The following is a 13,775-nucleotide window of genomic DNA, read 5'->3' as shown; positions in this document are numbered from 1 at the left end:
ATTGCAAGGGAAGCGGGTGAGAGCTCCCCTGACTTAACTGACAGTGCAGTTGGAATCCGTGGACCCACAGAATGTTACTCTCAGTCAGACACATGTCTCACACAGCTGAGTATATACAGCATAAAAAATCTGTTGCACTTTCTAATTTCCTTCATGCCCATTATCATTTTATTTAATCAGACTTTTAGCTATTATTACCTCTTGGTGCATGTGTTTATAAGTTTCATTACTTTGTCCTTTTCATTCCTTTGGTATGCCTACCAGTTATCTCAGTGCCTGGAATTTTAATCAGAGGATTAATTGATTTTTGAATGAATTAACACCCCCTGTAGGAAGAAGTACTTCTTTTTGTTTATTTCAAAACGCTTTTCATTTTTGGATTTTTACCAAAAAGTTTATATTGTTTTGCAATTTATGATTATCTGTATTAAATAAAAGCTTTTCCTTATCCCATTTTCTTCATTTTACAAATGGAGAGGTTTTCTCTGTTTAGTCTGCACGTTTATAACAATCCTTAAATTGAGGTATAAACTTAAGGATGATAGACTGTTTCTTGATTTTTCTTGTTGTCCACATCATTGTGCTAGTTTTTAATAATTAAAGTCGTACTTCTTCAGTGCAAAAGATGGGAACTGAAGAAGGCTTACCCTGCCCAACTGGACCAATTATATATTTTAAGTTTATCAGTACAATTTAAAGCCATTTGTGGCTATGGAGCAGTTGAAGTGTTTCAACTGAGCATTTCACATCAGGGACCCAGACTGAGCCCAGCACCTATAATCAAATTTTAGGACTCCTTGAAGTAAAAAATAATCTTGTTATGCTCAATAACCTACATATCTGATATTCATTTTCTTTATTGGTATTTATATGCTTTTTTGCTTTTACTGATAAGCACATAACATGAGGTATTAACATTTCAATTTAATTTGTGGTTTTAGTTTTCCTTACAAACAGATATGACCAGAAGACAATTAGAATATGAAGCAAGGCAAATCAGAGTTGCAATGGAAGAACAACTAGGTACTTGCCAGGATATGGAAAAAAGAGCGCAGGTAAATTATTTATTATTAAACTATAAAACAGCACAGGCTAGAGAAGAGCTATTAAGAATGTAATGGATTATAGCTCTGTTAACATTGATTAAATTTTATTATTAAAGATATTTATAAGTCTACCTTCATTTGGCACTATTTCAAAATAATGATTTATCATGGCTGCTGGGCAACATAACCAATCTTCACAGAATTCTGCCTCCACCATATTTCATTTCCCTAATACTGTTCTGCTTTGCCCTGGAATTGTGAGAGAGAAAAAGGGTTAGATGACGGTCATCTGGTAGCTGATAGCTAACTTCACTTCTCCTTTGAGATTTTTACTTCTTGTAATCTAAGTATGTGTAATAACATTCAGAATATTTCATTGCTCTTTAAGTTGTATGCAAAAAAAGGGAAGTCCTCATTTAAGGAAAGATAGAGAATAATGGGAAAGGTGAAATGAGTTGGATGGAGAACATTCCCGTATTTCTGCCCTCAGCTGATGTCCAGAAAGAATATTAAATAGCTTTTCTATTTGCTAAGCATTTTCATACATTATTGAACTTAGCGCGTTGTATTTGCAAAAGTATATTACTGGCTGATGTTTTTAAGCCCTGAGGAGGCTTTACTGTTTACCTTTTCTATTTTAAAGCAAGTATGGGCATTTTTTTTTTTAAAAGAAAACTTTTAGGACAAACTGGTAAGAAAACATTGTTTGGAAGATTTTATTTAAGGGAATAATAAATAAAAGGGAATACATACTTTTGTATGTGTGTTATAAATACATTTTTGTGTTCTAAAAAGTTTATTCGTAGTTTTAAAATCACAAATACAGGACATTTTACATCCTCAAAGTATAGTCTCTACCCTTTATGTGGTAGCTTCCTACACATAATGTATATTCATTTTACGTTACAGTATGGTGGTAGACTAAGGACATACTTAAACACCGGTACCATGGTACCTTTTATAGTCCATACCTGTTAGTTTCACAATGAAGCTAGAGGCTCAACTAATATATTCCATGTTAGTTAGTTATGCTGTAAGTCATATATATAATATACTTTTTGTTAATTTCCTCTCACCCCCATTCCATTCAAATTAATGTCTTAAATGCCAAAAGTGAAACTTTAAAAATAACCTTTTGGGGGGCCTGGGTGGCTCAGTCAGTTAAGCGTCTGACTCTTGGTTTTGGCTCAGCTCATGATCTCAGGGTCCTGGGATCGAACCACGGCAGGCTCTGCTCAGCAGGTGGTCTACTTGAGATTCTCTCCCTCTCCCTTTGCCCCTCCCCTACTCACGTTCTTTCTCTCTCTCGCTAAAAGAAATAAATCTTTAAAAAAATAAATAAAAATAAGCCTTTCAATAGAAATATACATGAATATCTTTCTAATATTGGGGTAGAAAAGGATTTCTTAAACAGGGCATAAACACTACTTTTAAAAGAATAGACTGATAAATTTCACTATATTCGAATTCAGGATTTATCTTTCTCACGTACCTTAAAAATGTATGAATTTGGGGAAGAATGATAAACAACTCAGTAAATATATAGGTGCAACTATAGGTACCTATATGGGGGAAATTAAATTAGATCCCTAACTCATCTTGTATAAGAAAAATTACAAATGGATTAAATATCTAAATGTGAAAAATAAACCTAAAATTAATGGAAGAAAATATAGGACAGCGAATGTTAATTGTCATAAAATTTTAAAACATTCTGCAGAAGATAAACTAAGGGAGAATATTTTTAACACATAAAAGGAAAAAGGTCACTATCCCTATAATGTAAGAATTCCTACAACTAATAAGAAAAAGGCAACTCTTTTTAATGGGTAATGGTTGTAATCAACTTATTGAAAAAATGCAGATGATTAGTAAACACATACAAATGACTGGTAAACAATTTAGTGAAATTCAAAATAAAATCCACTCTTGCCCATGCCTGTGTGAGATTGTCTATCTTCAGCTGTCCCTGCGAACAGTTTGGTTATTTATTTATTTTTTATTTGTTCAGCACATATTTGGGCATCTAGAATGGTGATCCCTACTTTCCTATATACATGAAAGCAAAGGCTGGGAAAATGTACACCGAGTTGTTAATAGAGCTTACTTTTGGGGACTAGGGTTTGGTAGGGTGAAAGTTCCTTACGCTTCGTTTTTACCATAATTTTCTGTAATTATATGGATAATAGAGTTTATATGTTTCCTGCTTGATGGACATTTAGGTGGTTTTTAATTTTTCACTGTTTAAACAACTCTGATAAACATATTCATATCTTGTAAACATGCGTAGAATCTCTCTCGGTTAAGAGTCAGCAAGCTTTTTCTTAAAGAGTCATAAAAAATAAATATATTATTCTTTGTGGGCCATATGGTCTCTGTCACAGCTACTCAACTCTGCCTTTGTAGCAAGAAAGCAACCATAGATGATTATATGTAAGCAAATGGGCTTGGTTGTGTTTCAGTAAAACTTAATTCACAAAAACAGATGGCTAATAGGCCCTAATTTGCTGACTTCAGCTCTAGGGTACATACCTAAAAGCGTCATTGCTGGCTATAAGGTGTGAGTGTTTTGAACTAGTGTTTGCCAAATTGCACTCAAAATGATTTTATCGATTTACATTTCTACTAGTAGTATGTCAGAATCGTTTTTCTTCTGTATGTCTCCAGCACTTGTGAGTCAGACTTCATAATTAACAGTTGGTGGGCAATGAAACATTAGCTTGTCATTTAATTTATATTTTCTTGAATACTACTGAAGTTGAATATCTTTTCATATATTTATTAGACTTTTGGACATTCTGTTATCTTTTTTCCCATTTTCTATTATGTTAAATGTCTTACTCTTAAATATTTGAGCGATATATTAATATCCTCTTGATACCACTATGTTATAGATAATACACATCACAGCCCCTCCCTGCAAAATCCTAATTAGTGTCTGATATAGAGCTAAATTAAGTATATTGCCATAGTTGTGCTTTCTATGAATTATTTATACATCTTTTCCTATTCTGGAATCAAAATTATCCTCTTATTTCTAATAGTTTTAATGTTTTATTTTTACAATTAGGTCTTTAATTCATCTCCAACATGCAGTTATGTATGTTTTGGAGGTAGGGATCTAATTTTACAAAGATACACACAAGTGTATATGATTTTTATATGTATATATATGTAATTATTTAATATATAGCTTAGATTTTAAATAATATATTGGTTTTTATTAATATGTGATAAATTATCTATAATAGTATATACACAGATATGTGCATATTTATGTTTTTAACTAAATTACCCATTATCTTTATTTGATACCTCAGTATTTCCCTATTGATTAGTAATGCCATCTCTGGCATATGTTAAGTTTATATTTGGTTGATATTTCTAGACTCTATTCCACTAATTTTTTTTAGATTCTCTGTGCCTGCACTCATACCACATTTGTTTTATTTGCAGTAGTTTTATAAATCGTGGTACCTGGTAGAGTGAGTGAGTTCTCCTATTTTTGTTTGTAAAATTGTGGTTGTATTCTGTCTCATTACTCTTCTGTCTGAAATTTAGTTTCAGCTTCTCTAATTTAAAGAAAAGCTTGATACATTTTTTATTAGAATCACATTGAATTTATAAATTAATTTGAAGAGAGTTCCTTTCTTTACATAATAAAGATTGGTTCTTGGTTGAAAGGAATGACTGTGGAGCCAGACCTCCTGGGTTCTAATTCCAGACCTGCTACTTATCAGCACTGATTTCGGGTAAATTTTCTGCCTCAGTTTTCTCATTGGTAAAATATAATACTAAACTGAAATGTGAGGATTAAATGAGTTAATACATGTAAAAGCACTTAGAATCTGACACATAGTAAAACTCAATATATATTAGGTTTTGTTATTAATTTTATATCTCCATTCATTTAGCTGTAATTTTATGTCCCTCAATAAAGTTTTGTAATATCTTCTATATAAAGATTTTATATGTCTTTTTTTATTATTCCTAGAAATCATATAGTTTTTGTTACTGTTTATGAATGGGATTTACTATAATTACTAAATTACATTTAAGTAATAAGTATCCAGTGACCTTCCTGAATTCTTTAATTAAATTGTCTCAGTAGTTTAAGATTTTCTTGCATTTTTCTTGCATTTTCCATATAATCTGTCAAATATGGCAGTTGCATTTTTTTTTTTTTGCGTTGTTTGCAAAAGAACAGTAATTTTCTTTGCCCTTTTCAGTTGCTTGGTTTCTTTTTTTTTCTCTCTTTATATTGCATAAGAACTCTAATACATCTTTGAATAAGAAGCAGTGATATTGGTCTTCTCTGTCTTACTATGACTTTAAAGGGACTCCTCCTAAAATTTCACTGTTAAGTGTGTTGTTTATTCAGTTTTTGATAGATACCCTTCCTCAAGTTAAGGAATTTACCTTCTATTCCCAGTTTGTTGAGAGTTATCCTGAATCTGTATTGAACTATATTATTCTTACAATTTTTTTAAATTAGTTTTTCAAATGTCATACCAACTACATTACCCTGAACTGTTAAGCACTTGTTATTAAGCATAGTTTCATCAGTATTCAAATAAGGTTATCATATAAAAAAAGGAAAGAGATACTACTGGCTTCTTCCATTTTCATTTTGAGAAACAGAAGTACAGGGGTTGTGTTATTAGAAATCCTCAACCACAGTGGGTGTCAAGACATAGAACGATTTCAAGATTTAGTGACATATTGGCAATACAGAAATCAAGAGGAATATTAGATACAATTCCCTGCTTTCATCTTCTAAATATTAAAATTTTTAATTTAAGATTTTTTTGGTGGACCCTTCCCCCCTTCCTGGGCTGTGCTTCTAAGGAGCTCATCAGGAGGCTTTAGTCCCAGCACTGTAGGACCCCTCCCACAGAGGACTGGGGGCACAAAAAGCTTGCTGGCTCTGCCCCCCAGCTCTGTGCTATGGGAGACCTGCCCTCTCCAATACTCTCTTAGCCAGAGCCCTACAAGGCAGTGCCAGAGGCCTGGTAGTGTGTAGGCAGCCCCTGCAGTGGCCAGCACACTCCAAAGTAACTTCAACCCCAAGAAAGGGGAAGATAACCACACATACCAGTCAGAGGAGGCCCCAGTAGGGGGCTGGAAGCAGACAAGGGCTTTGCAGGTCCCACCCACCAACAAAAGCTTCTCTGGACAACACGCGACACAGCAGTTTGGTGCTCCTGCATCTCTAACAAGCCCCTGGTCTGACCCAACTCATGTCCCAGGCATCCCCAGACTGGCCCACTACAGGAACCAGACACTGTCCACAACAAGCAGAAGAGAGCCATAGCAGATGACTGGGCTGAAGGAAAAATTAGCCACAACAGCAGGGCACACACATCACACATAGGAGACACCCCTAAAGCACCAGGTTCTGGGGAACAGGAGACACTGCACAGCAGGGCACTACAGGACCTCTTCTTCATAAGGCCATTACTTTCAGGTGCAGGAAACACAGCTGTCTTTCCTAACACAGAGAAACAGATACAGAGAGTTAGATAAAATGAGGAGATAGAAGAGTGTGTCCGAAATGAAACAATAGGACAAAATCATAGCAAGAGACCTAAGCAAAACAGAGATACGTAATATGCCTGAGAATTAAAAGAAGTGATCATTAAGATCCTCACTGGACTTGAGTAAAGAGTGGAGGACCTCAGTGAGGCCTTAACGATGAGATAAAGACCCAGAGATGAAGGACACATTAAACAAAATAGTAAAAATACACTAGGTGGAATAAATAGTAGAAGCAGAAGAATGAATCAGTGACTTGGAGGACAGAGTAATGGAAAGTAATCAAGCTGAGCAGATGAGAGAAAAAATTATGCAAAAGGAGAATAGACTTAGGGAACTCATTGATACCATCAAGCATAATAACATACATTATAGAGATCCCAAAAGGAGAAGAGAGAGAAAAGGGGGCAGAAAATTTATCTGCAGAAATATTAGCTGAAAAATTCCTGAATCTGGGGAAGAAAACAGAAATCTACATCCAGCAGGCACAGAGATCCCCCAACAAAATCAGCCCAGGGAGGTCCACACCACAACATGTTGATAAGATGGCAAAAAGTAGTGATGAAGAAGGAATTTTAAAAGCAGCAAGAGAGAAGAAACCAGTTATATACAAGGGAAACCCTGTAAGGCTATCAGTGGGTTTTTCAGCAGAATTTTGCAGGCCTGAAAAGAGTAGCATGATATATTCAAAGTACTGAAAGAAAAAAACCTGCAGCCAAGAATATCCAGCAAGGCTATCATTCAGAAGAGAAGGAGAAATAAATAGTTTCCCAGACAAACGAAAGTAAAGGAATTCATTGCCACTAACCCAGCCCTATAAGAAAAGTTTAAAGAGGACTCTTTCAGTGGAAAGGAAAGACCATACACAAGAGGAAGGAAACTAGGAAGCACAAAAGTAGTAAAAATAAGTATATCTATAAAAATCAGTCTAAAGGGGTACACCTGAGTGGCTTAGTTAAGTGTCTGCCTTTGGCTCAGGTCTTGATCCCAGGGTCCTAGGATCGAGTCCCACATCGGGCTCCTTGCTTAGCAGGGATCCTCCTTCTCCCCCTGCTTGTGCTCTATCTCTCTCTGGCAAATAAATAATATTTTTTTAAAAAAAATAGAGGACTCACAAAATAAAAGGATGTAAAGTATGATACCATATACCTAAAATGTGGAAAGGAGAGGAGTAAAGAATGGGTTCAACCTTAAGCGACCATCATCTTAATACAGACTTCTGTATATAGATGTTGCATACAAACCAAATGGTAACTACAAAGCAAAAACCAATATTATGCAAAAATAAAAAGAAAGGAATCCAAGTATATTACTCAAGAAAGCCAGCTAGTGGAGAGAAGAGAGCAAGAGAAGAAAGGAATGGAAAAAAACTACAAGAACAACCATAAAACCAGTAACAAACTGGCAATAGATACATACCTATCAGTAATTACTTCGAATGTAAATGGACTTAATGCTCCAATCATAAGACATAGGGATACAGAATAGATTAAAAAACAAGACCCATCTATATGCTGCCTACAAGAGACTCATTTCAGACCTAAGACACATGCAGATTGAAAGTGAAGGGATGGAGAAGCATTTATCACACAAATGGATGTGGAAGGAAAGCTGAGATAGTAATATTTATATCTGACAAAATAGACTTTGAAATAAAGACTGTAACAAGAGACAGAGAAGGACACTATACAGTCATTAAGGGGATGATCCAGCAGGGAAATCTAACAATTGTAAATATTTATGGACCCAACATGGGAGCCCCCAAGTATTTAAAGGAGTTAATAACAAACGAAGAAAGTGATAGATAATAACGCAATAATAGTAAGGGACTTTAACACCCCACTTCCATCAGTGGGCAGATCATCCAAGCAGAAAAATCAAGAAGAAAACAATGGCTTTGAATGATACATGGGACTAGGAGGATTTAACAGATATATTCAGAACGCTCCATCCTAAAACAGCAAAATACACATTCTTTTCAAGTGTACATGGAACATTCTCCAAATAGGCCATATATTAGGCCACAAAACAAGTCTCAACAAGGTCAAAAAGATCAGAGTCAATCCATGCATCTTTTCTGACCACAACACTATGAAACTAGAAGTGAACCACAAGAAAAAAATCTGGAAAGACCACAAATACATGGAGGCTAACTACCATGCTACTAAACAATGAATGTCAACCAAGAAATCAAATAGAAAATCAAAAAGTACATGGAGACAAATTAAAATGAAAACATAATGCTCCAAAATCTTTGGGATGCAGCCAAAGCTATTCTAAAAGGGAAGTTTATAGCGATACAGGCCTACCTTAAGATGCATGAAAAATCTCAAATAAAAAATCTAACCTTACACCTAAAGGAGCTAAGACAGAAAAACAAACAAAACCCAAAATCAGCAGAAGGAAGGAAATAATAAAAATTAGAGCGGAAATAAAGTAGAAACTTAAAAAAAAATAGAACAGATTGGTGAAACCAGGAGCTGGTTCTTTGAAAAGATCAACAAAATTGATAAACCTCTAGCTAGACTCATTTAAAAAAGAGAGAGAGAGGGGCGCCTGGGTGGCACAGCGGTTAAGCGTCTGCCTTCGGCTCAGGGCGTGATCCCGGCGTTATGGGATCGAGCCCCACATCAGGCTCCTCTGCTATGAGCCTGCTTCTTCCTCTCCCACTCTCCCTGCTTGTGTTCCCTCTCTCACTGGTTGTCTCTATCTCTGTCAAATAAATAAATAAAATCTTTAAAAAAAAAAAAAAGAGAGAGAGAGAGAGAAAGAGGATTCAAATAAAATCAGAAATGAAAGAAGAGAAATAACAACTGACACCACAGAAATACAAAGATTATAAGAATGTTATGAAAAATTATATGCCAACAAATTGGACAACCTAGAAGAAATGGATAAAGTCCTGGAAACATATAGCCTTCCAAAATTGAATCAGGAAGAAATAGAAAATTAGAAGACTGGGTACCAGCAATGTAATTGAGTTAGTAATCAGAAGACTCCCAGCAAACAAGTCTAGACCAGATAACTTCACAGCAAAATTCTACCAAACATATAAAGAAGAGTTTATACCTCTTCTCAAACTATTCCAAAAAACAGAACAGGAAGGAGAACTTTTAAATTCATTCTACAAGGCATGCATTACCCTGATACCAAAACCAGATAAAGACACTAGAAAAAGAGAACTACAGGCCAGTATCTGTGGTGAACATGGACGCAGAATTCCCCAACATACTATTAGCAAACTGAATCCAACAATACATTTAAAAAAATCATTCACCACCATCAACTGGGATTTATTTCCAGGATGCAAGGGTGGTTGAATATTCGCAAATCAATCAATATGATGCATCACATTAAGAGAAAGGATAAAAACCATATGTTCATTTCAGTAGGCGCAAAAAAAAAGCATTTGACAAAGTACAACGTCCATTCATGATTAAAACCCTCCACAGAGTAGGTTTAGAGGGAACATACCTCAACATAATAAAAGCCTTTATGAAAAACCCAGCGCTAACATCATCCTCAATGAGGAAAAACTGAGAACTTTTCCCCTAAGATCAAGAACAAGACAAGGATATCCACTCTCACTTTTATTAACATAATACTGGAAGTCCTAGCCACAGCAGCCAGACAAGAAAAAGAGATAAAGGGCATCCAGATTGGTAAGGAAGAAGTAAAACTTTCACTATTTGCAGATGACACGATACTGAATATAGAAAACCCTAAAGACCACCAAAAAACTGCTAGAATTAATAAACGAATTCAGTAAGGTTCCAGGATATAAAATCACTGTACAGAAATCTGTTGCATTTCTACACACTAATAATGAAGCAACAGAAAGAGAAATTAAGAAAGCAATCCCATTTACAATTGCAACAAAAATAATAAAATACCTAGGAATAAACTTAAGGAGGTGAAAGACCTGTACTCTGAAAACTATAAAACACTGATGAAAGAAATTGAAGACGACACAAAGAAATGGAAAGACATTCCATGCTCATGGATTGAGAGAACAAATATTAAGATATCCATACTACCCAAAGCCGTGTACACATTTAATGCAATCCCTATCCAAATACCAGTAGCATTTTTCACAGAACTAGAACAAACAAACCTGAAATGTGTATGGAACCACAAAAGACCTCAATAGCCAAAACAATCTTGAAAAAGAAAAAGCTGGAAGTATCCCAATTCCAGATTCAAGTTATACTACAAAGCTGTAGTAATCAAAACAGTATGGCACTGGCACAAAAATAGACACATAGATCAGTGGAACAGAATAGAAAGCCCAGAAACAAACCCACAATTATATGGTCAGTTAATCTTCAACAAAAGAGGCAAGAATATGCAACAGGAAAAAGACAGTCTCTTCATCAAGTGGTGTTGGGGAAACTGGACCGCAACACAAAAAAGAATAAGACGACCACTTTTTTACACCATACACAAAGCTGAATTCCAAATGGATTATAGACTTAAATGTGAGACTTAAAACCAGAAAAATCCTAGAAGAGAACATAGGCAGTAATTTCTCTGACATTGGCTGTAGCAGCTTTTTTCTAGATAACTCCCCTAAGGCAAGAGAAACAAAAGCAAAAATAAACGGTTGGTATTACATCAAAATAAAAAGCTTCTGCACAGAGAAGGAAACAGTCAACAAAACTAAAAGGCAACTGACTGGGAAAATATATTTGCAAACGACATATCTGAAAAAGGGTTGGTATCAAAATATATAAAGAACTTACTCAACTTAACTCAACTTACTCAAAACCCCAGAACCAGATAATCCAATGAAAATATGGCCAGAAGATAGGAACAGACATTTCTCCATCTCCATACAGATGGCCAACAGACACATGAAAAGATGCTCAACATCACTCATCATCAGGAAAATGCAAATCAAAACAACAATAAGATATCACCTCACACCTGTCAGAATGGGTAAAATCAGAAACACAAGAAACAAGTGTTGACGAGGATGTGGAGAAAGGGGAACCCTCTTGAACTGTTAATGGGAATGCAGACTGGTGCAGCCATTCTGGAAAACAGTGTGGAGTTTCCTCAAAAAGTTAAAATTTGAACTACCCTACAATCTCGTAATTGTACTACTGGGTATTTACCCAAAGAATATGAAAACACTAATTCAAAAGACTACATGCACCCCTGTGTTTATTGCAGCACTATTTACAATAGCCAAATTATGCAAACAGCCCAAGTGTCCATCAACTAATGAATGGATACAGAAGATGTGGTGTATATATAGAATAGAATATTACTCAGCCCTAAAAAAGAATGAAATCTTGCCATTTGCAGTGACATGGATGGACCAGAGTATAATGCTAAGTGAAATAAATCAGAGAAAGACAAATACCGTATGATTTCACTCATGGGAAATTTAAGAAACAAAACAAATGAACAAAGGGGAAAAAGAGACAAACCAAGACTCCTACTATAGAGGACAAGCTGTTGGTCACCAGAAGGGAGGTGGCGGGGCAGTGGGTGAGATAGTGATAGGGATTAAGGGAGTGTACTGAAAACGATGAGCACTGAGCAGTGTGTAGAATTGTTGAATCACTATATTGTACACCCGAAACGAATCTAGCACTGTATGTGTACTATTCTGGAGTGAAAATGAAAAAATGAAATAAAAAAAGATTTTATTGGTGGAGGGGAGCTTGTTAATATAGAGAAAGAGGAAAACATATACAGAGCTAATTGTGCATAGTTTCTTTCTTTCATGTAAAGCCAGAAAATGTTTACCATCTGGTTGTAGAGGTGTTCACTCGTCTTTGCAGTATATTTAAAAAGCTACCAAAAATATAGGCATTTCTCCTTCAGCATGTTTTCATGAGTAAATTAGATATGGAAAGCTTTGTTAATTAGAGAACACTACCTACCTTAAGTTCACTGTTTTCACAGTCACAGCAGAGAATCAGCATAGTTGTAGTGTTGTGAGGGAAGGGAGAAAGGGAGGGAAGAAGGAAGATTTGGTTTTGGGGTTGTTTTTGTTTTTGGTGAGCACAATTTTTAGTTTTTCTGTGGTGGTTTATCGTGACATTGGATAATAGCAGCAATAAGTTGTTTTTACTGTGTAATAAAATCATAGGGATATTGTATTTAAGCAAAACTAGATATTGTCAGTGGGTAGGTTTTATACGGAAGTTTTTAAACTTTATATACTTAAACTATTTCAGTTCTTTTAGTATTTATTGAGAAATATGCACTCAGGAATCTTCTATTGATGGGGCACATAATCAAAACTAGTTTGGAAATGACTTCATCTAGCCTCTAACACTTTTTTCCCCCATCAAAACAACTACTCTTATAATTTCTGGTGCCTCAATATTAAGATGTCAACTGTAGAATTACCACAGAACATGATATAACACTGGCAGAACTTGTTTCTAAAACCTACATATTTGTTGTCATGAAGGTAATTAAAATAATTTAAATTTACAAGGTTTTCATATACAAGTGATTTGGTTTTTCTCACTTCCGCTTGTGCTCATTAATTTAAAGCAAAATCTAGCTTTTTTTTTTTTTAAAGAGAGAGCGCACAAGAGCAGGGTCGTGGGGGCAGGGGAAGAGAGAAAATCTTAAGCAAGCTCTCCACTGAGCCACTGAGCAGAGCTCAGCACAGACCCTGAGCTGAAACCCAGAGTTGGAGGCTTAACTGACTGAGCCACCCAGGTGCCCGCAAATGTAGCTTTTTGTAAAAATACTTTCCCACATTGTTTCAGTTCCACGGTGTTCATCTGTAGTAGGTGCTTTGTGTTCACTTCATGGTCTTAGGGTAGTGGGAAAGCAAGGCCCTAACGTCACTGTGATCCTAGTGTTGGGAGCAAAAATAATGTTGAGCTGCAGGAGGTATTTTTGGGAAAGTTATGTTTGAAAGGCACTAATGTCTTGTAATAGGAATAACTCTTGAACGGGTTAATGCTATGTTAAACCCTTGTGTCTACTGAAACAAATCAGATGCTCCTTCTCTTTACACATACACCATGCTTTATATAAATCTGTGACATCATACTGGCATCTGGGTTAGTGTAAAGATCAAATTTAAGTGTAATTTTCTCTTTGTTGAACTGCTTTTGAGAATAATTAAAATACCAATTTTTTTTTACCACATGCATCATGCAGTTTGATATATGACTTATATTTGTACAATTTTCCTAAACAACTCTATTATATAAAATT

General features: G+C 35.4%; 1 protein-coding gene across 13 annotated transcripts in view; it reads left to right on the top strand.

Moving 5' to 3' along the window:
* APC (APC regulator of Wnt signaling pathway) overlaps positions 1-13,775 on the top strand; it is a 300,467-nt gene that overhangs the window by 239,065 nt on the left and 47,627 nt on the right. For 12 of the 13 annotated variants that reach the window (XM_045777275.2, XM_087861920.1, XM_087861925.1 and 9 more), the window contains one exon: positions 942-1,055. The exons of the other annotated variant lie outside the window; for it this stretch is intronic. In XM_045777275.2, coding sequence (XP_045633231.2) covers positions 942-1,055 — 114 coding nt within the window. The remainder of the gene's footprint in view (positions 1-941; positions 1,056-13,775) is intronic. 13 annotated transcript variants of the gene reach the window in all.

This window comes from Ursus americanus, chromosome 5, assembly GCF_024610735.1.
Source record: "Ursus americanus isolate L20-20 chromosome 5, mUrsAme1.1.p, whole genome shotgun sequence".
NCBI classification, from domain to species: Eukaryota; Metazoa; Chordata; class Mammalia; order Carnivora; family Ursidae; genus Ursus; species Ursus americanus.
Note: the sequence above shows the minus strand (reverse complement) of the source record. Positions and strands in the feature narration are given on the sequence as shown.